Raw genomic sequence first — 25,699 nt, 5'->3', positions numbered from 1 at the left:
TTGCCTCAGCTGTCCTGATGGGCTCTCAAATGCACCTTTAAAGTCTGGCAGTCTGGCTGTCCACAGGAACATAATGTAATGCCCTTCTGCCTTGAGTGGTTTTACGTCCTTTTCCTTTCCTCACCTACAATTCATTTATCCTCTCGGTCTCACCAACGCCTCCAACCTAATTAACCTCATAAGGGGAAAGAGTGGATAGAACAAATTGGAAAAATGCTATTCTAAAGAAAGCATTAAAATTTCACTAGGGACGTAAATCCTGGGATGTAACTAAAAGACAAGCAGCTGAAGAATAAGCCGAAGGCCTGACACCAGTTACTTTCCTAGTCAGAGATCTCCTAGGTCATTCTTGTAGCTAGCACACATCTTCTTGACTGATTTCCTAGCTCATGAGCATGCTGTATGATTTGAAGTAGGAAGGAAAGTGAAGACACTGCTTTAAATCAATTGAGATCTTGAGTCAGATTTATGACATTTTGAGATTTCAGTTGGCACAGCCATTTAAAGCACTGTCTTCCCCCTCTCTCCCATTGTCCCCCAAACACAAATACTTTTATTAGAAGCCAGAGCACTACAAAACATGTTGAGATTCCCAAACTAAGGATTACCTCATCAAAAACAAAATTAGACAATTCTTATTGATAAACAATTTACTAGGAGCTTACGGAGGACACCAGCTATAAATGCTTACACGCACTGCCTGATGTATCTCCTTTAAAAAGGTTACCAAGACATGCAGGAAATAATGTGCAAATTGGGTATTACAACAATCAGTTTGATTGATCAGAAACTTCTGATGAAATGACCTTCTGTGGTATACTACCCTATTGATATAATTGCTTTAGAACTGTGTTACTACAACCGTGCGCTTTTTAGCGATCCTTCAAAACCATCTGCAAGAGTTAAACCCTGCTTTAATTAAATATACTGCACTTTCTCCACCATTTACAGTGCACTTCTCTGGGCAACCTGTACTTGTTCAGAATGCCAAGTAATACGCTGAAACTTTCAAGAAGTCGTCCACTTCAAAATTTCAAACATATGGCATACCCATAACAGTGATCACCTGAATTAGCACCTTCAAATTTCAGTGGAGATACTCGAGCTGCACACTAAACATTTTGTACAGTTATGCTGGTAGGCTTCCATGTATAAAAATCCTGAAGCTTTGCTGTTTCCTAAAAATCTGACAGGATTCTGAGGCCATACAAGAAGTATTTTCCTTCTTCTCATCAATTCATCTATTTTGAAAAGCCACCTTTAACTTCAGAATTAATTTTTAATGCTTGCGGGTCTTTTCTCTCCTGCGTGCTGCTCTCTGTAGGGTACTAGGCACTGAAAGAAAGAAAGAACAACAACAACAAAAAAGACCCTTCCCCCGATCTCTCCTTAATGGATGCTGGAATTAGCTTCACTGGCAAGAATCTATTGCTGAGACATCCACAGCAGAAAGAGCATGAAATATTAGCAGCCCACCTGCCACAGGAAGCACCTCTGCTCTAGCCAAGAGCATTTGCTACTGACTTTACAATTCACAGCACCAGGTCGAGATTCTCTAGTTTCCAGCAAGGCCAGAGGCAAGATGAGCGTGGTCCTCTCATCTCAAACAGTTATTTGCACTAATACAAAGGAAGGGCAAAATATTAATGCGCTGATTTTGTTTACACTCTTGGCTCTAAAAGTTGAAGCCCTTGGAAGAATCGAGCCCTCAATTCCGTGCTGATTCACAGAAATACAGAGGCAAGGAAATTTAACAGGTCTCTACGCCATTAATCGTACAGCCTCTTTAATCCAATTACTTCGTATTTTCTCTTAAACAAACGAACTGCCAAAACTTGGCCTGGGCCCAGCTCTCAAAACAGCTCAACTTAATCTTACCTGATCTATATTTTCAGCTGTGAAGTCGGGGAGGAAATGGGGAGGAGATGTAAAAAAAAAAAAAATCAAGCACTGCATCTGCTACGAGCTACAATCTGCATGCCCCGTTCTCCTTTTTGCTCCCACCTCCCATCGCAGGGAGTGCAGGTTGATAAAGAAAACAACGCTGCATGCTGGATGGTGCAGTTAAGCGTACAGGTTGGTGATATATTCTCCTGGTGATGTCAATTAGCCCCTCACGCACGGAAAATATGTATTAAATGCACTGTAGTAACCATTACGCTTTCCACAAATGCCTTGGAAAGACCAACTGCGTGTTGCTGAAATTTGCAAATTGGCAAGAGAAACAAGAAAACCCCTCTGAATTCCAAAGTGTACAGTGTTTATTTTGACAGTTTCAGTTTATTTATAGTACTTGACAATACATGTTCTCCAGTTCATCTTGTAAAATAATGAAGCTAGCGTTTAGACCTCCACTGTTAAGCCTCAGAGGGGAAAATGAGCATAAACTTATTTCATTCAAATAAATGTACAGATTGGCAAGATTCTACTGTAATGACTAAATTACATCATTAATTTAGCTCAAAGTACTTTCTTTGGTGGAGAAAGCACAGCCCTTAACTTCATACGTGGTGTGCAAGTCTCCACAGATGTGCAATAATCTCTTAACCTGTTCACATGAAAAGAGGGATCCTTTTTGTTTGGTACATTAAATACTTGCAGAAAGGTGCTGTATGGAGGACTGGGCTTTCACACCGAGTTATAGAAGAGCACAGGCAGAGGCTGCACTATGCACGAGCTCCCCAGTAACCTTATTCCTGTGACTGGTTTGAGTGCAGGCTCTCTCCATCTCATTCCCAGAACAGCCCCCTCCCACAGCGGGGCCAAAGTTGGTGTCCTGGCAGCCTGCACCTTGGCAGAAACCACAGCGCTCTCGGCCACCAGCAGCCTGCCCCCGGTGAAACCCTCAAATGCAGAAACATCCCCTAGCACTTCATCAACACCCCAGACCCGTCAGTTCTCCCTCTGTAGATAATTTTGTCTTTATGTAAAAGACAGGAGAGATTGGAGCCCTTTGAGCGTAAATACCCCCCGCACCACGTTTCCCATTTACGTCTATGAAGTGCCATACACATATCAGGAATATTTCTTAAAACAAAACCAGACACATCACCCGCTGCTACACACACGTATCCAACACAGGACCCAGACGTGCAGATCTGGAATACAACTGAAACAAAACCAAATTAAAGACTGCGTAGCCAAGACAAAACGCAGAATTTGTCAGATAAAATGTATCTGCAGCGTAATAAGTACAGTTGCACAGTGCCCTCCAAGGGCAGCAAAGCTGAAAGTCAAATAATAAAATTAAGTGGGATACAAGAGAGTGTGCACAGGAGGGATTTCGACCCTCTTTGTTCTTAGCAGTGCTACGATTTCACAGCCGCTCTCAAGATTCACCGGCCCGATACTTGGCATGCAGGAGCACAGCGCGCAGCTCGCCGGGGAATTGCCGAGCCGGGATGTGCCAAACAAAACCTACCACACAATCAGCCACCTCCTGCCACGGGACCCAGCAGACTTGCTGTTAAAACGTGCCTGTTTCCTTTTTTTTTTTTTTTTTTTTTTTAAAGGGAGCCAAAGAAGCCAAGAACATCTTCGGAAACGTGAATTCCTGCAATATTAACTAATCAATCCGCGGCAAAGGAGCTGCCCCCGCGCTGCTATTGTCTGAGCACACCAGGCAGAGGACTTCGCCTGCAGGAGCTGCTACCCCCGTAGGCTCGGAATTCACCACGTATCTAAATGCTGTTATTTTTCTGCTTTGCAAGGCAGCCCATACGCAGCTGCGGAGGATCTCTAAATTAGTTAATGCACCGCTTCAAAAGGAAGAGTTATTTCTCCAGGGATCGTGCGCCAAACAAAGGGGGGAGGGAATGGTGAACCACTGGTAGTTTGTGTGACAAAAGGTATTTTTCAGCTACACCGAGCTCTAATTACGAAGGTCCTTCCTACCCTGTGGCTGGAAAGTTCTCACTGAAAATACTTGCATTTCACAGAAACAATGAGGAGGGGGCAAGAATTAAAAATAAAGAGTGATCAGATCGCTTTTTCAAGCTGAGAATTGTCATTAAAAATGATCTGCATCTTGTTTTTTCATTCATTTATTTTGTCTTTTTTTTTTTTTCCAAGGAAGAAAAAGCAGCATTTTTGTCATTCTTACTCTAAGAATTTGTGTATTAAAAACAAAACAAACCTATTTTAATGAAATTATTTTGCAATTTTTAATTACAAAACGTAAGACCCCAAAGTTTACGCTAGAACATGGCTATGCGCAGGACGGACTATTCCAACCATGAAAACAATTTTAAAAGCCCAATATTATAATTTAACAGTGACGATCCATCCTTCGATACTATGCTGAAGTTGAAAGCAAAAGCTCTTAAAGCATTATTGTCACTGGATGCATTGACAAAGTACATTTGTAAAAAATTACAAGCACTGTAAAAACAAATGTGATCAAAACAAATGCTAGGCTTTCACAGTATGTAGACGAAATATATTAATTAGAATAAGATATAACTGGGTTCAAAACAGCGTTTGAGCCACACGTTTTCTGCAGACCTCTCTCTAGCCAAGAGATCCTAATTCCACATTGCGAAGTCCTGAAAACTATGAATATAATAGCGGAGAGCACTTCTCCCCACCATCTATACCGAGACATATATTTATTAAGTGCTGACAGTTAACTTTCACAAGACTCTCAGGGAGATCTGGACCTTATTCTGTGAATTTACAGAAACTGGGCTGAAGGAGCCAGGAAACACAACTGTATTTTATTATTATTTAAATAATGAATCCGTGATAGCATTTCACTCCGAAGCGAGGGTAAGCCTTGCAGGCAAATGTCTCCTTCAGTAAAGATTTGAAAATTATTTTTGTTTAAGTAACAGCTGGTCTTGCCTATGTGGACTTAAATGAGCCATGTGGAGACAAACTTGTTTCAGTTTGGGTAAGAAAGATTAAAAACATTAATTCTAGTTAATATCCATTTTGGTCCCTCTACACAGATGGGAAAAATAACATTAAATTACCATGCTTACATACAGTCAATACCAGACACCCAATAAAGCACAAATTCAAAGCCCTGCTCATAACACAACCGATGCTCACAGTTCGAGCAGAACAGCTCAGCTGCAAGTTAGCCCGAAACAAAGGAGATTTACATTCATTTCTCCACTTTGCCACAGACTTCCTGTGTGACCTTGGACAAGTCGCTCGGTTTTGTGAGCCCTTCTGTAAAACGGGGAAAAACATTTATTTCATAACCTCACAGCAATTAGCAGATTTACTTTCAGGAAATGCTTTGATACGGAGGTCAAATAAATGACATAAAGAGTATAAGCAGTGTTTAAACTTTAATTAATTTCTGTTAAAGCTTTGGAAACCTCATCACAAGGACAGAACCAAGGCTTTGGCACAATACTCACAAGTGTTACCTACACACAGAGATAAGGTCTGACTACACAGCGAGGTGGAAATGCATCCTGATGCCTGCAGACAGGTGCTGGCACAGACTTCCACGACCCAACGCAAAGACACGCCGCACTGCTATCACCAGCACACACATAAGACCAGAGGTTCAGTGTCTCTGGGTCCCTTGAGCTCTAAAACAAGAGTTGTAACTTTCTGATATAGCACAAAATAGTAGAAGAAATCACCAGGTACCCTCTTGAAAGATTTAAGGTGTCTTAAGTCCAACCAGTTATTCTCCAATTCATCTAAACCACTAACCACTGTTGGATTTGAAAGCCACATTTAACTTTCATAACTTAGTATTAATATCAGAAGTCAAGTCACCTTGCAGACAACAGAAAATTAAGGATCTCTAGAATGCTAATCTACTGGGGAAAAATTAAAAAAGAATTAAGAGCCATTCAGAATCAGCCAAATGCTGCACACACACTACGCCAGCTCACTGATGGGAACAGCATTAACCCCATCAGGAACACTGACAACAACATTGCAAAGTATATTAAATAAATCTTTTTTAGAAAATATCTTCAAGTCTGAAACTTATTTTGAAACAGCACCAGGTAAGCATTTGGGGGACAGGGGCAAGCTATGGAAAACCAGAAGCGAGGAAACTATTGAGGGGAGAGGAAGTTCTGGGATAAACTTCCCCTCATATTACCCACATGTGTGTAAAACCCACACAGCTGCTCAATCACAGGGTGTTGAGTGTGTTCTTTTTTTTTTTTTTTTTAAAACAGTTGATCTGTGGGTTACACACATGAAAATACGGTCACTGCAACCTACAAAAATAAAAATGAAACTCATTTGTTTTTAAGCTATTTTGTTTGAAATATCAAATGGTTTTCATTATTCGTAATTGCATCTTATATGTGGTGTTTTATAAGAAGAAAAAGAAAACAGTTCTTACTAAAAATCATTTACAACCTAAAGCTTTTTCTCTCAATATGCAGAGTTGCTCTGGGATGCGTTAAATATCTTGAACTCCCATTACTGCAATAAGACTGCAAGAAGAACAGCATTTTGCAGCGAGGCCAAAAATTAAAGCATGGCCAACCACAAACTGCTATCAAACACAAGGCTCTGCACAGAACACGGGGAGAACAGAAAGATGGCCAGGGCTGTAAGACCAAATGGCCGGTTAAAAAAAAAAAAAAAAGGATGACATTTCCAAAATAACACAGGATACAGTTTCAGACACACATTTTCGAAGGTGACATCTGAGACTTTGGCACCCCTATAGCGGATAGCATACAGGTAGTACCTTGTAGCATATGCAGCGCCCTCAATATTTAAGTTTTGAGGTTAATCTTGCAGAAGAGAGTAAGATAACCAAAAGGAAACCCTCTTTCCAGCGACACCTGAAAAAATGTGTAGAAGCACAAACGCAGCAGAGGGATGAGGGGCTTGAGGTCAAAGTAAAGGTGAGGTTAGGAAGGAGGGAAATTGAAAGTAAGGTACAAAACTATGTATTTAATTCCTCACTCACAGCATGCTAGTAGTTGATATGAAGTGTGAGGGGGAGCAGCGATGCTGTTAGCAGGCATCCCCAGAGCAAATTCTGGCAACCTCAGACATCGTGCAGCGACTAGATTCTCTCACTTGCTCGACGTTCTCACACTCACAAACTGACTATTTCTATTTCTTTTTCCACAAGAGGTGAACTTTCCCTGTAACTGCGATAGCCGAAACTCATCTCACTGTTGTGGCAATTGGCACCTGCTTACCCTTTCACAAAACAGCTGCTGCAGAAGCAAACTCCCTGTGCCTGAGTGCGCAACTCGAACCTCGTTAACCATGAGCAGAGCCGTTCTTTGCTCTCAGCACTGTCTTTATTGAAGTAGGATGGCTTCCACCCCAAGATGAGCAATACCAAAACTCCTTTGGTCACACGCAGACAAAAACCTCTCCATTCATGTTTTCCTACCTATCAACATCTTAAGATACAGTAACAATTACACCAGTTACGCCAGTTTCATGCGTTATCTGTAACAGTTGCCACCTTCACTGTCACTCATTGGGAGGCTGGAAGGAATGTGGGATACTTAAAACTACATTAGGGGTGAGAACTAATCATCACTACCTGCACTATGAACTAATCATTACGATTACAAATATTTACAAAGACTGAAACAAGACGAACTTACTATGCAGGCCTTGAAGTGCATTATCCTCAGATGTCAATGTAATTAATAACAAAATTCACAACCATATTCTATTTTGACAGGTAGTCTGCTAGCTCCTCTTTACCTGTGAATGGTGCCAACTGAAACAGGGACAAATCAGGGTGCTAATATTATTTACACAAACCTTCAGATGAAGCCTGCAGTCTGACATACTTGTACATAAACACAGCTTTTGGGCAGATTCACTAAATTCAGACTGCAGTCCTGGCCCCTTGATCATCCAGGCTCACTTATCGACACAGCGAGGCAGGCTCCGTGCCTTTCTGAGCCATGCTTCTGGGTTTCTTTCCCACGAACATCAGGATATGGTGGGAGGAGGAGGGGGAAGCATGCGGACTTCATCCTGACACAGAGTCAGGATGCAGACAGGACAGACGCTTCCAACCCACCAGCTGGAAGCTCTTTTAATACTCAGGCAGTCATTAATGTCACTGAAACAGTATTGTCATAGCCAGAGATTTCCGAACCCATCAGTTATCTTCCAAACAGCATAAAAAAAGTAATATCAGCCTAGACTTCTCCTGAACCCACATGCTCCATCCTATCCCAGCTTGAACTAATTATGATCCTCGGGCCTGGTACTGACAGAGGCTAACTCTTGTGCCAGTGCTGCCCCCAGACTAACAGCAGCAGAAAGCTTCAATAAAAAGCTTCACGTGCATTTGTGGGTGACAACTCAGTACTAAAGAGGCCAACTTAAATAGTTATTTATACACAGAATTTCCTTTGATTGCTGCTATTACCAACATCAAAAGGCCTCAAACCCAGTTCAGGCACAGCACGGAGATAGGAACAGAGTTGTGCTTTGGCAACAGCAGCGAACACAAACCAGTCTGAAAGCAACTTTCCTCTTGAATGAACAAGCACAACCGAGGATGTTACACTACTACTGTCTCCTCCCCGAATGCTATGAGGCTCAGGCCACTGAATCAACCTGCTAGAAGCTTTAAACAAAAGGTACACGTTTCTAAAACATACTTAAAAAAGAGCTGCTCTATAAAGGGCAGCTGAACAGCCCCGCTTGTTATTTCATCAGCTAACATGCATGCTTCTGTAGGGCACCCACCGAGTGACAAATTCACGCTTCTCTTTCACCGTAAGTTAATGGTTAAATCACAACTCTGAGCTAAAAAATTCATAGCATTTTACTATTTTCTGCTTCCTTAGCAGGACTTTAATTTATATCAGATCAGTGCAGTCAGGCATTAGACTTAGAAACCAGGAAAAAAAAATATCAAGAAGAGAGTTTTCACACTCTTCTTTATAGGCCAGTTTCAGAAACATACACACGAAGCAGTCTGACAGACAAAAATGCAATTGTTAGAAAACAAAACCCAAACAACCCCCAAGCAGACAGAAAACACGTATCAACACACGCATAACAATCTCTGGAGGTGTCACCCCCCCCACCTGGAAACTATTTAATATCATCCAAGCATTCACAAAAGCACCGTCAGCTACGCAGCCGTTCCTCTGCTCGATCCAGAACCTCCAAGGACAACTACAACAAGCACAAGCACACTTCAGCCCCTCTCCTTCCCCCCGCCCTCCCCGAGGACGGCATCGGCACCAACCTGCAGTTGGGAGGTGGATCTAAGGTGATGTCAGCCAATTCCTTCTGAATCCTGTGGCAATAAAAGTGAGAAGGAACAAAGGTAAGTCGCTGTGCGGGGCAGCAGTTAACACATACGCCTTACAGACACACCACCGCAGTACGTTTGCAATACCACGTATGAGAGAGGCGCTCGGGTATAGCCTCCCACTGGCCCACTCACACCAAGCAGGACAGACAGCCTGGTGCAGGGACAGAAAAACAGGCAGGCATCGTGTGCTGAGCCCAGACAGGAGCACCGCTGCGCACTCGCACGGAGATGCCAGCCACACAGGGCTTTTCCACAAAGACTCTCCCCTTTACTCTGCTGGCCAGCTTGAAAGTGAAGGGGATCCTCTGCAAATGTGGCGCACCAAGTGCTATGAGGAAACCGTAGTCTGAGAAGGAAATTTGTCTTGCTGGATTGCAAGCAGCAGTCATCGCCAAGTTGGCTTTCCCCGGCTCCCCGCCACCCCCGAGAACAAACAGCAGCCCCACGGGAGTGAGGAGCTGCGCCATTCCCAAGGACGCCTGAAGGAAAGGGAACATCCACTTCCAAGGCTCCTGCACATTCCTGCCACCTTCAGTTCTCCCTCTTCCACACCACAGCCCCGAGTCCCTCCCCTCAGGACTCCAGGCGCTCCCTCTCATCGCCAGGCTCAGACAACACCCTGCCCTCCCTGCCCAGACTATTCCAGGCTCACACAGCAGCACGCTGCTTTTGCCACAAGATGCCCAACCAGCTATCATCCCTTTCCCTGGGGTCCCATTACTGTCACTCAAGCTTCCCCTCCAGAGCTCCCCACCCTCTCCCCTCCTTTAAACTCAGCCAGCATCTTCGGCCTCTCTTCCACTTGTCATACACGCGAACCACAACCTTTTCATACCAGGCAGTTTACAGTCAGCAGGCTTGTAAAACTCTCTTCTTTTTTAAAATACTTAAGGGCACGACACGTAAACACCGCTTGCTACTATCTCTGAGCTTGCCATGGAAACATGCTGAGTGGGGATCTGGAATAACCGCACTGCCTTAACTCCACAAAGCCACAGAGAACTTAGCTGTGACGACAAGGCATTTGCATAAAACCCCAGCCACTTTTGACACCTAGAGACATAACCTCTCTGTGCTGCTTGGCAAGGCGTTTCAGAGAGCTGGTTTATTATTCTTACTGAAGTGCTCTAAGTTAGCTCGCAAACTTCCATTTGTTGGCTGAGCTCTCTGGTGCAGGACAGTGCTGAATTCAGGTGAAAGAGAGAATAAATAAGAAAGGGCAACAGCTTTTTTTTTTTTTCTTTTTTTAAACCAAATGGCTCCAAGAGTCTGTCCAGATGAAGAAAATTGACTGACGTAGCTGTTCTGGAATTACTACTCTATGCAGGCATCTCTCCCCCATATAGATATTATTCTGGAATAAAAACGATTTCATTCTCAAAGAAAAAAACAACAACCAACCAAAGAAAAAACCCACTCTGTCCTGTAAGCAAAAACTATTTTAGAGTAGAACATCCACAAGTGGACCCATGGTGGATTATTTATTTTAGTCAATGTCGAGCCATACACAGAAAATTCAATATAAGTGATGAACAAACAGAAAAGCAGTAATACGTATGGTGGGAAAGGTTTGGGTTATATTACACCACTCACACTCCAGTGTGAGTGGTGTAATACGGCCCCAAATCTTCCTTTCATCAGGCAAACTCAAAACTCCTCACAAACATTAATTAATCCTCAAAGCAGCGCTGGAAAGAAAAAAGCCATTATACATCCATCCCAATACACAGAGAGGGAAATTGACGTTGAAATTTAATGCTTTACCCAGGACCACATAGTTTCCAGTGGCAGAGAAGGAATGAAGGCCCTACATACCAATCCCACATCCCTATAGCTGATGCTAATAAGGAGAAGGGAAGAGACAGCAGAAATAATTGAGGGGCAGAAAAACAGCCCGGAGGAAGAAGAGGCAGGAAAATATGTGGGATAGAATGGAGGGAGAAGCAGGAAGAGAGACCAGAGAGCAGTGAAGTTGGGCACACACCACTGCACAGAGGCGCTGGAAAAGTGAGACAATGGCAGCTTCGCACGGGAAGGCTGTGAGTAAGCGAGAGAGGAGGAATGGGAGCAACAAGAGATCAGCAGGGGAACAGAGCAAAATGAAACAAGGAAGGAGAGGGGATGCAGTGAATTGGTGAGAAAACCGACTGCAGCCTCACCTCTTGGCACTGGTAGATAGCAGCTTAGAGTTTTTACTCATGCTGACTTTGCTTTCCTTCTTCTTAGGTGTGCTTGTCTCTTTCTCTGTCTGTTGGTTGGAGGATGAAGATGAGGAGGAGCTGGTGCTGGCCCTCGAATCGTCATCCGACATAGCGACCCCCCCACCACACACCCCAACCTGGAGAGGAGACACCACGGGGCACGGGGAACAAACAGTGAACACAAACACACACAGAGAAAGGCAGCTGACAATCTCGCTCTGTGTTTGGGTCATGCTCCCTTTAAAGGGTCCCCGTGTCTCCCTCTCCTCCTCTCAGGCCCTACAGCCAGGCGGGAGGAGCAGCAGCCCCCCCTGCGCTACTAATGCCACGGGGAAGGGAGAAAGGGACTTTTAAAGCTTCCTCTCGGAAAGCAAGTGCGAAATGAGAGAAGGGACTGGAACAAGGACGACTGCAAGGATCAGGGAAGCGCTCACAGCAGTTCCTTGTAATCTCCCCCAAACCGCACGAGCCAGAGGAGCCATCGCCACCCAGCCTAGGGGTGCAGGGGATAAAAATGGCACCGCTCGGGCTCCCTGGAGGCTGGTGGGGAGGGACGGGCCGGGGGGTGACCATCGCCAGCACCCTAATGGAAGTGGGGCATCACTGGCAACAGGGGGAGACCCCGACGGGGGGTCCCTGAGCTGTGGCGGGGGGGAAACCCGCACCCACTGGGTGGGAAGGTATGGGGAGGGGGCAAAGGGACAGCACACGGGAGGGTTTGGGGACCCCGAGGGGCCCCATGAGGCCCACCACGCTGTGGGGCAGGGGGCAGGAGGGGAGAAAAAGGGCCATGGCCTAGCAGGGTGCGAAACGAGGGCTCGGGGAGCAGCGGGGTGTTGGGGGGGGGGGCACCCAGGCTCCGTGCGGGCACCGGGGGGGGCGCGGGGCTGGAGGCAGCGCCCGGCCCCGGGGGGCGAGAAGCCGTCGGGGGGGACACGGGGGGGACTCGGGGGGGACACGGGACACGGGGGGGCACAGCCCAGCAGGGCTGGGGGGCTGCGGAGGGGGCGCGGGGAGGGTCGGGGGCCGGCGCAGGGCCGCCCCCCTCCCGCTGCCCCCGGCGCCCCGGGGAGCCCCCGGGGAGCCCCCCCGGGGTATGGGGAGCGGGGGGGGGCTCGCCCGTGCTCCCCCTGCAGCGGGGGGCCGGGGGGGCAGCGCTACCTGCCAGCCCCCGGCGCGCCCCCCCTGCCCCGCCGCCTGCCGCCCCATCGGCGGTCCGCGGCCGGCCCTGCCCCTCGCCCCTGCCCCCGGGGCCGGCGGGGAGGGCGGCGGGGGGCGCCCCGTCCCCGTACCTCTGCCTTTGTGTCTGGCTGCTCCTCCTCGGTGCGGCTGGGCCTGGCCACTCGTGTCTCTCTCGCTGGGAGAGAAGCGGAAGTGCTGCAACAGCAACTATTAAACAGGCAATGGCTTCCCTGCCTGCCTCCCCCACCGCCGAGCCGGGCCGGGGGGGCGGCGGGCACGGGGCGACAGCCTCCGCGGCCTCCAGCCCAAGGGGGTCCCGGGGGGAGGGCGGGGGGAGCCCCGGCTGCGGGGCTGCGGGGGGAGCCCGGCGGACACGGCACCCCCCTGCCTCCGGGGGGGGCTGGGGGAGGAAGGGAGGCGATCGGAGGGGGCTGAGCTGTTAATGGGGACCCCCTCTGGAAAGTCATCTGCGAAGGTGTCAAGTCCTGGGGGGGGGTGGGGGATAATCGCCCTCCCCCGCTCCGGTTTGCGCTTCCATGCTGAGTGCCCCAAAGGGACGAGGTCGAGGCAGGTGGCTGGGAGAGGGGAAGGCTCCCAGGGCTGCTTTTTTTTTTTTTTTTAAGGCGGAGAGGGGGCTGTTAGGCTCGTGGGGGGGCTTTGGGCTTTCCCCCCTGTCCTCAGAACTGTTTCAGCCCCGAGGCTTCTCCCCTGCCTCACCTGCTTTGTCCCTCCAGCAGCACCAGTAACTTCTCACCTGTCTCAGTTGGAAAGCAATAAGAAAAGAAAAAAAAAAAAAACAACAAAAACCACCAAACCCCAACCAACCAAAAAACAAAAAAAAGACAGCCCAGCCCAAACCCCACCACCACCACCGCCACCAGCCAGCCAAAAGGATCCCCCGGCGGCTCTCCCGTCTCTCACCTGTTCCAGCCCCAAAGCAGCAGCTGTGTCTCCCCTTCCCTCCCTGGCTCGGCCCCCCCTGTAGCAGCAGCAGCAGCAGCAGCAGCAGCAGCAGCAGCAGTTCCCTCTCGCCCTCGCCCGGAGTTCAGGATTCCATTGTCCCCCACGCTGCGCCCGCTGACATCACTGACACACAAAGAAGGGGCACTTCGTGATGTCATCAACGCATGCTGGGAGAGGAAGCAAAATCCTGGGCTCGGGGCTTGGCAGCGACAGCGAGAAAAAGCCCCCTCACTTTGCCAAAGGTAAAAGTATTAGGGGTGTATATATATATATATATATATATTTATATATATATTTTTCCCCGAGTCCCCTAGTGGGGAGCCTGCCTGTGCGAAAGGCGCAGCAGCGTTCAGCCGGCTGGGGTGCTGTTGTATTGTATTTCCGAGGCTTTTTACTCTTCTCCCCCAAAATGTTGGCCGTCCATCCCCCGCTCTCTGTCCCTGGGATGGCGGTGCCGGCCCAGTGGGCTACCACGGCTCATCCTGGGGTTGCCCGAGCTGCTGCTGAGCAGGCCAGGGGAGCCGGCCGCCCACCGGCTGCCCCCGGGGTGAGCTTGGCTTGGTGCCGCTGCTTTCCACCGCCTGTCGAGGGATCCCGTATCGAATTGCCCGGCAAGGTTCAGCAGCCAAAAATACAATGGCTGTCACTGCCAAGCATCATAATAATTAAAAGGACTGTGTGTTTCTGTCGTTCCTCCTGCTGGAGGACCCCGGAGCGGGCTGCAGGAGCCGAGCAGGGCAAAGGACTACATGACAAAATGGGGGGGCAAAGGGGTGCCTGGCCTCATGGCATCGTGGTGGGTGGGACAGGGATGGTGGTGTTACTGGTGGTGCTGGTGGTGGTGCTGAGGTGTGATGCCCAGGCTGTCAGCCCATGGGTGACACTGTGGGACCCGTCACCCAGAGCTGCTGGGGCTGGCCCCACACACCAAGATGTCCATGGGGTGCCACGAGGGCCCAGCAAGGCCTGAGGCAAAGGCTTTGAGTGGGGAGAAAAGCCTAAAGTTTGGGTTGGGTGATGAATGCCTGTTACTTCTTTGGGGGACACTTGGGACCTCAAGGAAAGGGGTGTTTGGGCCAGCTCAAGGGGATGCTGAACCTTTCCTCCAAGAGGCTGTAGCTTCACATTTTTGTGACTAACCACAGGGGTCTGGTTGTGGCACTGGGCTTTTACCATTTCCACACAGTAATCCTCGAGCCAGAGATGCTGGAGGGACTGCCTGAGTGGGCACAGCCTTTCCTTTGGCCACCCTTCCTTACATTTCTAGTAGTTAATCCCAAAACTATTGATACTCCCCACAAACTTGCTGCCCAGTCTCTCATGTGGTTGAACAGTGCAGGGCACACACCCCAATGACATTGTAAGAGTCACGCTGATAAAAGAAGTAATTCCACTGCAGTTTCACACTTACTGTTGTGGTTATTTTGTTTGTTTGTTTGTCTGTTTCCTAACTGTCTTCAGTCTTTCTTACCTCTGGTATCACATATTAGGACATGGTGAATTGTCGTCCAAAAGCAGCTTGCTAGCAGAGCCAACCTATCTAGTTTCACCTATGGGAATGACACTTGTGAAGCCGTGATCATCTTTTCCTCCACTAAATGTAGAGCTTTGACATGTCTGCCCTCAACCAAGGCCTCAAAAGAATTAAAAAAAAATAATGAAAACTGGCACTGTGATAAATGAGGATGATCTGGATCACTTAGTGCCCCTTGTTGATGAAGGGGGGCCAAATTCAGCTCCTATATACTTAACAACACTTCAAGGTGTCAGCATCCTCCTAACTAGTCTGGGGGCTTTGGAGGATGCTGCTGGTGGTATGGTGGTACACACTGGGTGACAAGCGTGAGAGACAAGAGGACACAAATCTTCAGGCTTCACAAATATCACTGCTTATGGAACAGCTTTTTAAAAACAAAAACTTTTCACTTTCACTAAAACCTCCAGCCCTTTCCTGTCATCACAGGAAACCTGCACCAAAGTCAAGTGAGACAACTGATATTAATAATGAAAGCCCTCCACTTCTCGAATAGGGTGTAAGGAAAATGGAAAGGTTGTTACAAAATCTCACACACTTTTTTATGTTAATAACCTTGTTGGGGGTTATCTGCAGACCAACCTTTTCTGCACCAGATGATCCCTGGTTATCCTGTTCAAAGTGGCACGATAACCAGCACCAGTGGTTATTTACTTTGAAGCCTACCCAAAAACGCATTCTCTGAAAGGACTTACTAATGTCCTCACTTGTGCGGCTGTTACAGTGGCAACTCCCATTTTATGACTCACCTCTCCTGTGCTAGCCATGCCATACCCAAAGCCGTGGAGAGAAAGGGAGTCAAGGAGCCAACTTTTGTGCCCAGAGATATTTTTGCAGCTTGTCTTGCTCCCACACATGATTATTCTCTCAGTCTCCTGCATAGACACTGAAGACCTGGGAAAGAGGGCAGAATATGATCCCTTTTCCAGCAAATAGGTGAACCAGCTCCTCTAATCACATCTCTTTCCACCTTGGGAATTTTGAAACAGCCTCACTCGTCTGTTTCTGTTTCTTTCCTGTGAAGTGTACACACTTTATCAGGCAAGCGTTCCTTCTTATCAGTGCTTCCTCCCACTGTCTCCTTACTTTTTTTTTTTTTTTTTTTTTTTTTTTTTTTACCAAGTTGCGTGAAGGACTTGCAGAGAAAAACTGACCCAGATTATTCGCTTTCCCTGTGCCCCAAGCTTTTTTAATCTATGGCGTTAGCTCACTGTAGAAACTGAATAGGATTAGTCACTTTTCCCTCTGGATTGAGTTTGGAGGAGGCTGCAAGGCTAGATGACTAGAATCAAGTTGCCTTTGGGGCTTTGAGCTTAATTCACAGCCGAAGCTAGCCAATTCAAATCAAACCGAGCCTGCTGCTGGAGGAAGGTGACTAAGATTAGTCCCTTTGTACCGTCTCAGCTCCAGATACATTTTCAGCATTATTCCTGGCTGGTCTTTCTGGGCCTGAGCCAAAGCCCCTTATATTTCCACCAATTCCGTTGAGTTTTGCATCAGGCCTTTTGTGGGGAGCAGAAAAGAAATGATCATCTGTTTGGCTCTCCTGATGCCAGCTCAATGCTAATGTCATGCCTGCAAGTGGCAGCAGGAAAGCCAGAAACATGCTGTTATCTCACACAGTCCTGTGGTGACAAACTCTGTCCTTTCTGTGTGACCCTGTGATACAAGGTCAGGTAGCAAGGAAAATCTATGACGAGGCCAGAACTCATGACACAGCTATTTGAATAAAACTAGCCAGAAACTCCGAATTACGCTGAAAGAGGAAGGAACTGTATTCAAATGAGAGAAAAGGTAACAGAGAAAACGCAAATGCACATTTCTGTGACATAAGGGTAGTGAATACACAGGCTCACCCTACGGTTTCCTGCTCACAACTATCTTGCCGTAACTTCGTGATGCAGCCCAACTTCCCTTGCTGTACTTTTCTCAAACAATGTGGCTTTCAGTCCTTAGAGTTACACCTTCTTCAGGTCCTTACAGAAGAATGGAAAGGTCCACAAGCAGAAAAATGCTTGTTTCCTCTACTTTTATTCCAGTGCCAAAGGCGACTTAGTTGTGGAGGGAAAAGCTTCAGGTCTCCTTGTCAGACCCCTGCTATTTGCTACTTGTTTGGTGTTTTGTTTGAGGCTAGTCCTGGGAGCTCTCTGAAGCCTTGCTGAGAGACTGTCGTGTGAGCAGAAAGACTTCAGACCCATTACATGTTTTGGCCTTATAAAAATCCTGGCCAAGCTCCCATAGACTGAAGAGTGGCTGGCAATTCATTCCAAAAGCTTACACAGAGCTGCATATAACCAACCATACACATCTTCTACTGCTCCATTGCTTCTTTCATGCCTCTGCTGGAATGTGGTCTGGTTCATTTTGGTAACTGAAAAACTAAAGATGCTGAGATCAATTCAGTTTCACAGCATCATAAGAAGTTTCATGAGATTTATTTCCCAGGGTTTCTGCCTTGCTTCCAGGTGATGAGATTGAGCCTTAAAATTGCTTTACCTTGAAGATACAATGATTCACTGCTGTCTCCATTTGCCAGATCTATAGCTAGTACTTAGTAGTCGGGACCAAGAGCTACACAATGCTTTTTCTGTTGATGTCTCTAGCAGTCACTCCATATTTCTGATACTCATTTTCCTTCCTCTAAAGAAAGAGAATGATGTTAATCGAGAGTTAGACTGAAAATGTCGAGCTGCCCGTACAAACTTCACCCATAGCCACTCATTAGACTTTTCTGTCACTTCCTTTTTGAGCCTGCTGGATCTGCTTTTTTGCAGAATGCTGCTTCCCCAGTGGTCTCTCTGCTTCCTTTGGGCTTTGCAGTGGCTGGCTCTGCTTTCCTTCTCTGTCTCTGCAGTGCACAAGCTCCCCAGACTGCTGTATTCCAGACTCCTTGGCTTTTTCTCTTCTGGCACCGTGTGCTCCCCTAGTTCAGATGTTTTTCCTGTTTCTGCCTCTTTTTCAGTTTACAGAAAGTACTGCTTTATGGACCGTCATCAGCTCTCCATTTCTACATACCACTTTTCCTTGGCAGCGGTGCTCAGAACCTGAAGAAACTCAAAAAGGGGAGTTATTATAGTAAAATAAGAAGTAGATGGATTATCATCAATCAGTCCTGCCCCAGGAAGTCTCCCAGAGCATGGCATTGCTGTTGGCAAGAGTCCTGGAAGAGGTGAAAGGTGTTGGCCAACATGACCCAGACAAAAGGACTCCTGGAGACAGTGGGTCAAACAGCAGCAAATGCACTATTTTTGCCACTTTTCTCTTGCTAACTCACAGAAAATTCCAGCTTGCTATTTAAACTTGTGTTTGCTTTTTATTTGTCACTACTGAACAGCCAATGGTAATGGCCACTCCTGGACCAAGTCTCCACTTGACACTTTCCAGTAACAAATAGTTAGGCTGGGACATTCCTGGTGTGATGCCAGGTGTAGCCTGGGAAAAGCCAGTCCAGAACACTGTTTTGACAGCGTGAAGTGCAACTCCTGATGTTGTGCTTTGCCCGTACGACTGTCTTGCCTCCACAACTGTGCCAAAGATCTTTATTTTTTTTTTTCTGGTGTAAGCTTAATGCAGAGTGTCTCTGTCTTGTAACAGAACAGTCAAAGAGGAGAGCTGCTGGGGATGGCTTATTAAGAGCGTGTGCTCACGGTTTGCGTCTTTATCTTTGTGGGGTGCTTTGTGAAATTTAGATGAAAAGGACAGTATTTTTCATACCATTGACAGCATGTTACAGGTTAACCATAGACTCTGGAGATGTACTCTGGAACATCCCTTGTTCATTGTGGAGATACACACCCACAGGAAGATATACAAAATGTTGGTCAATTGTGCTACTTAAGAATTCAGCAATAAATGGACAAAATAATTTTCCTAGTATCTGAGACAAAGGAGTTTCTCACTATATAGGTAATATTTCTCACCTACAGTCCTGTCTTTCTTCCCTTTCAAATATTTCTCAGTGTCACAGTATGTGTCGCTCTGGCTCAGAGAGGTTAGCACAAGAAAATCTGCTTTGCTTGCTCGTACACTGAATTGGTAATATTCTTATTCTAGTTTATTCATTCTACTAAAAAATGAGTGATTCCCCATCTGCTCCAATTCTGTGGATTTGTAAATCCATGTGGGGAAAAAATCCACATGTCCTAACTTCTCAGAAAATGTATTTAGTGAGGATTTCAATTGACTCTTTCAACCTCTGCCTCCTCATCTAACAAAGGTTCTTCTCAACAGAGAAGGATCAGGAGAGGTGTTCAGGGCTCAGTAATTTCACTCTGTGGCTTGACTACAGTTCAAGACTTCAATGGTCTTCAACTGCAATTTTTCTCCCTAGGCCTCCTTATTATTACAGAACCCTTCAAAAGGCAGCGATAGAATCACTCAGACTTTTACAGATCCCCGATGCTGCATTCTTGAGAAACCAGTGTATGGCACTTCTTTTCTTCTTCTCCTTCTTTTTTATTTATTTTTTTATTTTTTTTTGTCTGACCAGCACATGGAAACAAAGAATAGAACACGCATCTGGCTGTTAACCATTACGTAAGTGCAACGCTTAAACATTATTACATTATTTTCTCATATTTTTGAGGGAGAATGCATTTTTTGTTTCTCACATAAAGTCCATAGTTAAAACAAAAAGGTGCATGCTATTAAAAGCTCCAGCGTTTGAGATCCCTTCATTTTGAGACCTTTTAAAAGCCATTGTCTATTTTTTTCATCCTGATATAGGCCATGGTGACTCTCAGATGCCAAAGGTTATAGAGGTGTTCACAGCGTGGACTAAAATTTCACACATACTGTTTTCTTATTATCCCTTCACGATATTACCCCTAATCACGATCTCAAAAATCCCACATAGCATCTTCAAAAATTGCTTACATGGAAGTATAAGCTTAGGAAATCTAAAAATTTCTGAATACCTGTAAAAGATATTTCTTTTTTAAATAGCGTTGTGTTGCTCTGCTCTGTTCCCGTACAATTATAAAAGGTGGCTTTGATATGTGGCTTCTTGCTAAGCTAAAGAATGTCGTGTCTGTGGCCTGAAGGACAGCTAGATATTTCAGGCTTTGTCCACCCAGGCACATTTCACCCTTCACATCAATACAGCTATATGAGTATGGTTAAATAAGCATAACCCTACCTGTGAACTCCTGTCCCAACATAAAAATATTTTCTCCGGTTCACCTGAAAGCCTTTCCAAAGCAACGTAAGTCAAAGTTGGAAAAAGGCTCACTTCTAGGGTGTTCACACAAGGAACTATCAATATAATTATATAACATTACATAACGTAATAACCTCTTTTGTTGTACAGACATGCTTTGGGAAACCTTATCCATGGTGTAATGCTTCTTCATTCTTTTCATTCAACATTTCTATTGAGTTAGAACGGAAACTGCAGGTCCTGGCTTTCATGCTATGTTTGTGATCCTTTCTCAATTCTTTGCACCTTTTCCTCTTTGACTTTTTCTTTTCTTTCTGTCTTCTCACAGCCTTACCTACTGTCTTCCTCCATATTTTGTAGAATCGTAGAATCACAGAATCATAGAATCGCAGAATGGTTTGGGCTGGAAGGGACCTTGAAGATGACCTCATTCCAACCCCCTGCCATGGGCAGGGACACCTCCAACCAGACCAGGTTGCCCAAAGCCCCATCCGGCCTGGCCTTGAGCACCTCCAGGGATGGGGCATCCACAGCTTCTCTGGGCAACCTGTGCCAGTGCCTCACCGCCCTCTGGGTGAATAATTTCTTCCTTATATCTAACCTAAATCTACCCTCTGTTAGAGGTAAAACCATTACCCCTTGTCCTATCCTTACACCCCCTGACAAAGGGTCCCTCCCCAGCTTTTCCTGTAGGCCCCTTAAGGCACTGGAAGGCTGCTAAGATCTCCCCAGAGCCTTCTCTTCTCCAGGCTGAACAGCCCCAACTCCCTCAGCCTACCTTCACAGGAGAGGTGCTCCAGCCCCTTGTGTGACCTTGTTTCTGGCTGTTCTTAACTCCCTGTGAGTGACTCCCTGAATTTTGGCTGGCATTTTGACTTCTTTTTAACCCTGTCTTATCTGAGTGTACAAAATGAACACTTAATCCTTCTCCCTTCTCCCCACTTCCTTCCAGGTGGCTACTTCTCTAGCAAATGCCACTATGTTAGTTCCTTCTCATTGCTTCCTTCTTCTTTCAGGCTTGCAAATGCCCGTAGTAGCAGCTTTCTCCCTGTGGACCAGTAACATGACCAATGCTCTATGGCCTCACTGGTCCCCAGCCTGTAGTTTGAGAGCCGTTACCTACTGCATCAGTTAGCATGATAAAAACAGGACCTCTCTGGAGCTGAATGTTTTCTTATAGCTTAACAGGGCTTTAGGCACTACCACAATATGGACAGGACACAATAACGTAATTGCAGAAGCTTAATTCCTGTTTCAAAGTTTTAAAATTATTTTATGAGCAATACCCCAAGGCAAAAAATATTTTTATAGAACCTGATTTAGCAAGATGTCTACCAGCCTAGAGACACATGGCTGGTAAGAATCCAGTCCTTTGTAGATGCTTAAAGCAAATCTAAAGAGCAAGCCTCCTATCTCAGAACAAAACATTGAAGGTGTCAGTAAAACTGCACAGCTCAGTTGCACTTTGGGTGGCAATCATACCACACCCTGGAAGACTTTGTTTGCAAAACTGAGGTTTAAAAAAAAAAAAAGGACACTGAACAACAGATGTCAAAAGCACTTCCTCTGCCAGCTATAGTCAGGGGGACAGAGAGAATTTTTTTTACTTGTTCATTGAAGATTTTCACACAAATTGCCATGCCCTTGAAAATGAGATTTGCATTTCAAATCTGAGAACTTATGTGTTCAAGCTACAAACTACAGGCAGTCTTTACAGGGTGGGCTGATATGAGAGGCATGTTCATATGATTTTTTTAAAACAGCTAATAATGAAATGGAATATTGCCATTTTTTTTTCTAGGAATTTGTTGGCAGGGAAAGCAGAGATTTTACAAAGAGCAGAGAAAGGACTAACACCTCTCTAGTACCACTCCTAAATTCTGCCACTATTTTTGTTTTAAACATTTGCTAACCTCAAAAGATGCCCATTTATTTTTTGTTGGTGTCATAGAAAGGTGACACCACCCTTTCAAATATACAGTGTCACACAGGACAAACAAAGTAATGCAATCATCTACAGTCTGGAAAATGGTGAGTTCATTCATCATGACAGTATTTCACTAGTTTACCTTTTATTTAAACTCATCAGGCTTCATTCACCAACTGATGAAGTCAATAAGGTTCTTGCTATTAGTTTAATATCTTTCAAACCAATTTCAAACCAAACCAATGGATAGGAACAGATTTTTTGAAGGAACTCATTAAAGGAGATGCTGCTGCTGCTTTCTGCAACTCCAAGATTGCCATCGGGAGAATCCTTTAGTTGCCTTAATGTCTCCACTGCATCCATGTGTTGTGTTGTGGCCATGTTACCCAGGTATTATGGGTTTCTTTAATTTAGCTGCCTTGATCTCTTTTCCACTATGTTTCTTCCCCTGCTGTGAAATATTATTTTCCCGTCTTGTAGTTTCTGTGCTATTGGCAGCCCTTCCTCTCTGCTTATCAGAAAAGCAAGAGAGAGGACAGCGTCACACTTGAATGACTTTTTATAAGGCTGGGATATACTGTAGGCTTCACAATAAGATAGCCAGGCCAATGGAGTTTGTATATAGAGATTTTTCAGTTTCCTTGCAGCTATGGGATTTGCTTGCACAGTAAAAGAAATAAATTTAAAAAAAAAAAAAAAAGGAAAGAGACAGATTCTGATTTTGCATTCGCATAATTCCAGTGACTTCAGCAGGTTTGCTCCAGAGTTAGGCTGGAATAAAGGGAGTTCATAGTCAAGCCCAATGGATCAGTTCACGGTGCTTTTGGAGGCATCAATTTACTCAGTCATTTGGAAAATCTTACTTCCCTACTGCCAAAGATCTAGGACAATTCTTGATTCTAATATGTCTGGGGGTCTGCTCTGCAGTGTGTAGTCCTGTTTGCTTAATAGAATTAGGAATCTGTAAGGTAAACTTTATACACCAAGCTCTGCCCTCTCTTGTGCTTGAGGGCAAAGTGGAGAATAAGATGCACAGGGAATTTCCTCCCTTGTACAAAGACAAAAAGCTCACAAGTGCTAGCCTCTAGCAAACCTGGAAATAGCCTTCCAGCCAGCGATCACTTACACAGCCCTCAGAAGCAAACTTTAGCTAGACACAAACCCCTGTGCTCTCCTTCCTGGGAAAAGGGATGCCAGCAGCCTGCTGCGTGCAGTCCTATCCCAATGGATAGGATTTCCCATAGCAGAGCCCACACTGGACAGCATCTTTGGTCCCTATCATCACAAGGAGAGCATCCTGGTCCTTCTGTTCAATGGCTTAGTGAACTACCCTGGGTCTGTAATGAGACAGGCTTAAGCGAGCTTGTGGGTCTGGATGTAAGGCTTGTTTTCTTCTTGTATCAGGGGTGATTACATGGAGTATGGTTATCAACTCTGACCACACACTACTACTGTTTCTTTTTTAAGAAAAAGGACTCAGCAGCAAGTAAAAATATGGAAACACTGCTGTTTGGAGCTCTGTTGACAGATTTTTTTGTGTTCCCCAAAGTGTGAAATCACACTTGGCAAAAAAGCATCTGAGCGCTCGGATGTGTCATTTAGTGCCCTAAGTGTTTACGTCCAAATCCCTGCCACTGATGACACAACATGCTGCAAGAACAAAAGTCTATTGGCTGGGATCTGAGCTGGTTTCCTAATTTGCACCTGTGCATTGGCAGGCAAGCATCCATCAGTCACAGGCTCCCATCCATCCTAGGCACAGTGGTACAGGCAGGGCTGAAAACATTTCTCAGAGTGCTGATGGGAGGGATAGGGTCGAAAAAGAGAAGATTAAGAAACAAAAGGTAATAGAATTACAGGAAACAGGTCTGGAAGGGATGTCAGGAGGCTGGATTGACTGTACTTGTGTAATTCTTGACAGATGTGATTTAAAAAATCTCTTTGAAACGCATTACGGCCACAGAGCCACAGATCGAATTTGTTAGAAATAAATCACTCCCTGCATCTGCTAAATCTTAAAACATCATTCCAGAGTGGGAGAAGCAGTTCGAGTCACTGTACCAAAGTTCCTGTATCTTGTTTTATTTGAGTGTGTATAAAGTATCTGTATAAAATATTTATCTACAGAATGGAAGAATATAAATAAGCGTGATTTTTGTAACGCTTTGCCAAGAAATGGAATTTTACTAGAGCAAGACTTGTGTAACACACTTGAAATTGGGCTCGTAACCAGCTTGTACAGCTTGCGGTTTTATGGGTGGATTCTGCATTTAAGAAGTATAAGTAAATAAAAGAAGAGAAGAAAAAAAAAAGAAAATTAACTCCTGTACAGCTACATCATCTTTGAAAAGGTATCGAGGTCAGGTCTCCTCATTAGTTCCTTTCTTCATTAGCATGGGAAGAACAAAGAACAGCATTTATTTTATATTCTAAAGATTAATTGAAGTGGGGGATGAAACACTGAAATTGAATTAGTAAATTATTAACCAATTTCTATGTAATAAGAAATAATCTATTACACATCCCATCCCTCCATCTAGAGACTTGTCTTAAGCATTTGTCTTTAGGAAAGAAGGTGGAAGGAATGAGGAGACACAGACTTGAGACCATCCATCAAGTCAGCTCCTGGAACATTAATAATGAAGACCTTTGAACCTGACAAATCTTCTGTATTTCTCCCCTTAACTGTGACTTACGAATTGTCCCAGGGCTGCTGCCTGATCTGATGGCCTCTTTTTAATTTTTGCCCCCATGTTATTAAAAATGCCCCTGTCACAATCTCAGTGGCTGACAGCGAAAGCAACAGTTAAGGAAGCCCGAAGCTGGCAGCCTGTCAGCTCAGGAACTCCCTGCAGCCTGCAAACACAACTCCACCCACTCGCATTTTCGGGAGAGAAGCCTGGTGCCAAGGCAGCGCTGGCAAAGGTGGTGGCTGGGGAAGTGGGGATTCTGCCTGCTTTGGTTTCCGAGGCTGTCTGCGAACAACCGGGTGCTTTTTTCCCCTTTGAGTCAAGCCTCCTTTTGACAGCTGGAAGGTTTCCCCATCACTTGTTTCTCTCTGATTTGCTTTTAGAAGCTAACTAACCCACCGGACTGAAGCCAATAGCCTCACCTCGGGCAGAGCTCTGACTCAGAGGCAGGGTCTGGCTCCTCCATGAGCGCTCCTCGGTGGCCTTGCAGCACAGAGGTGCTCTGAAGCAGCTCACAGCCAGCAGCAAGATTTTCAGCTGTCCCTCCTTGGCCCCTGGTGTAGTGCTTTCACCAAGTACGGGAAGCCTGGGAGGAGGAGATGAGGAGGCACACAGGGAACCCACCACAGCAGCCTGATGGAGATTATGGCTACCCTAAACCGTGCCACCTGGTCCCCTGATTCAGGAAGAGTTAAAGGCTTTGCACCAGGTGTAAAGCATCATTCCTCATTGCCTACACGGTGGTCTCCTTCTGCCTGGCCTCACTGATGCAGCTCCCAGCTCCAGCCCACATTACCCCGTGT

At 45.8% G+C, this 25,699-nt stretch overlaps 1 protein-coding gene across 5 annotated transcripts in view; it reads right to left on the bottom strand.

Moving 5' to 3' along the window:
- The window catches only part of LOC137852547 (ubiquitin-conjugating enzyme E2 E1), a 44,791-nt gene extending 31,031 nt beyond the window's left edge, over window positions 1-13,760 (bottom strand). Inside the window, exons 1-4 of one of the 5 annotated variants that reach the window (XM_068674360.1) lie at window positions 13,546-13,760; window positions 12,735-12,831; window positions 11,401-11,489; window positions 9,173-9,223 (exon numbers count right to left, since the gene is read on the bottom strand). In XM_068674360.1, the coding sequence (XP_068530461.1) occupies window positions 9,173-9,223; window positions 11,401-11,489; window positions 12,735-12,831; window positions 13,546-13,745 (437 nt within the window). In that variant the 5' untranslated portion in view covers window positions 13,746-13,760. Of the gene's footprint in view, window positions 1-9,172; window positions 9,224-11,400; window positions 11,580-12,734; window positions 12,832-13,341; window positions 13,373-13,545 lie in introns of those variants that run through there. The other 4 variants (XM_068674362.1, XM_068674359.1, XM_068674363.1 and 1 more) reach the window with 4 other exon arrangements.
- Window positions 13,761-25,699: the final 11,939 nt, after the last annotated feature.

The sequence above is a fragment of the Anas acuta genome, chromosome 2, assembly GCF_963932015.1.
Source record: "Anas acuta chromosome 2, bAnaAcu1.1, whole genome shotgun sequence".
Lineage (NCBI taxonomy): Eukaryota > Metazoa > Chordata > Aves > Anseriformes > Anatidae > Anas > Anas acuta.
Note: the sequence above shows the minus strand (reverse complement) of the source record. Positions and strands in the feature narration are given on the sequence as shown.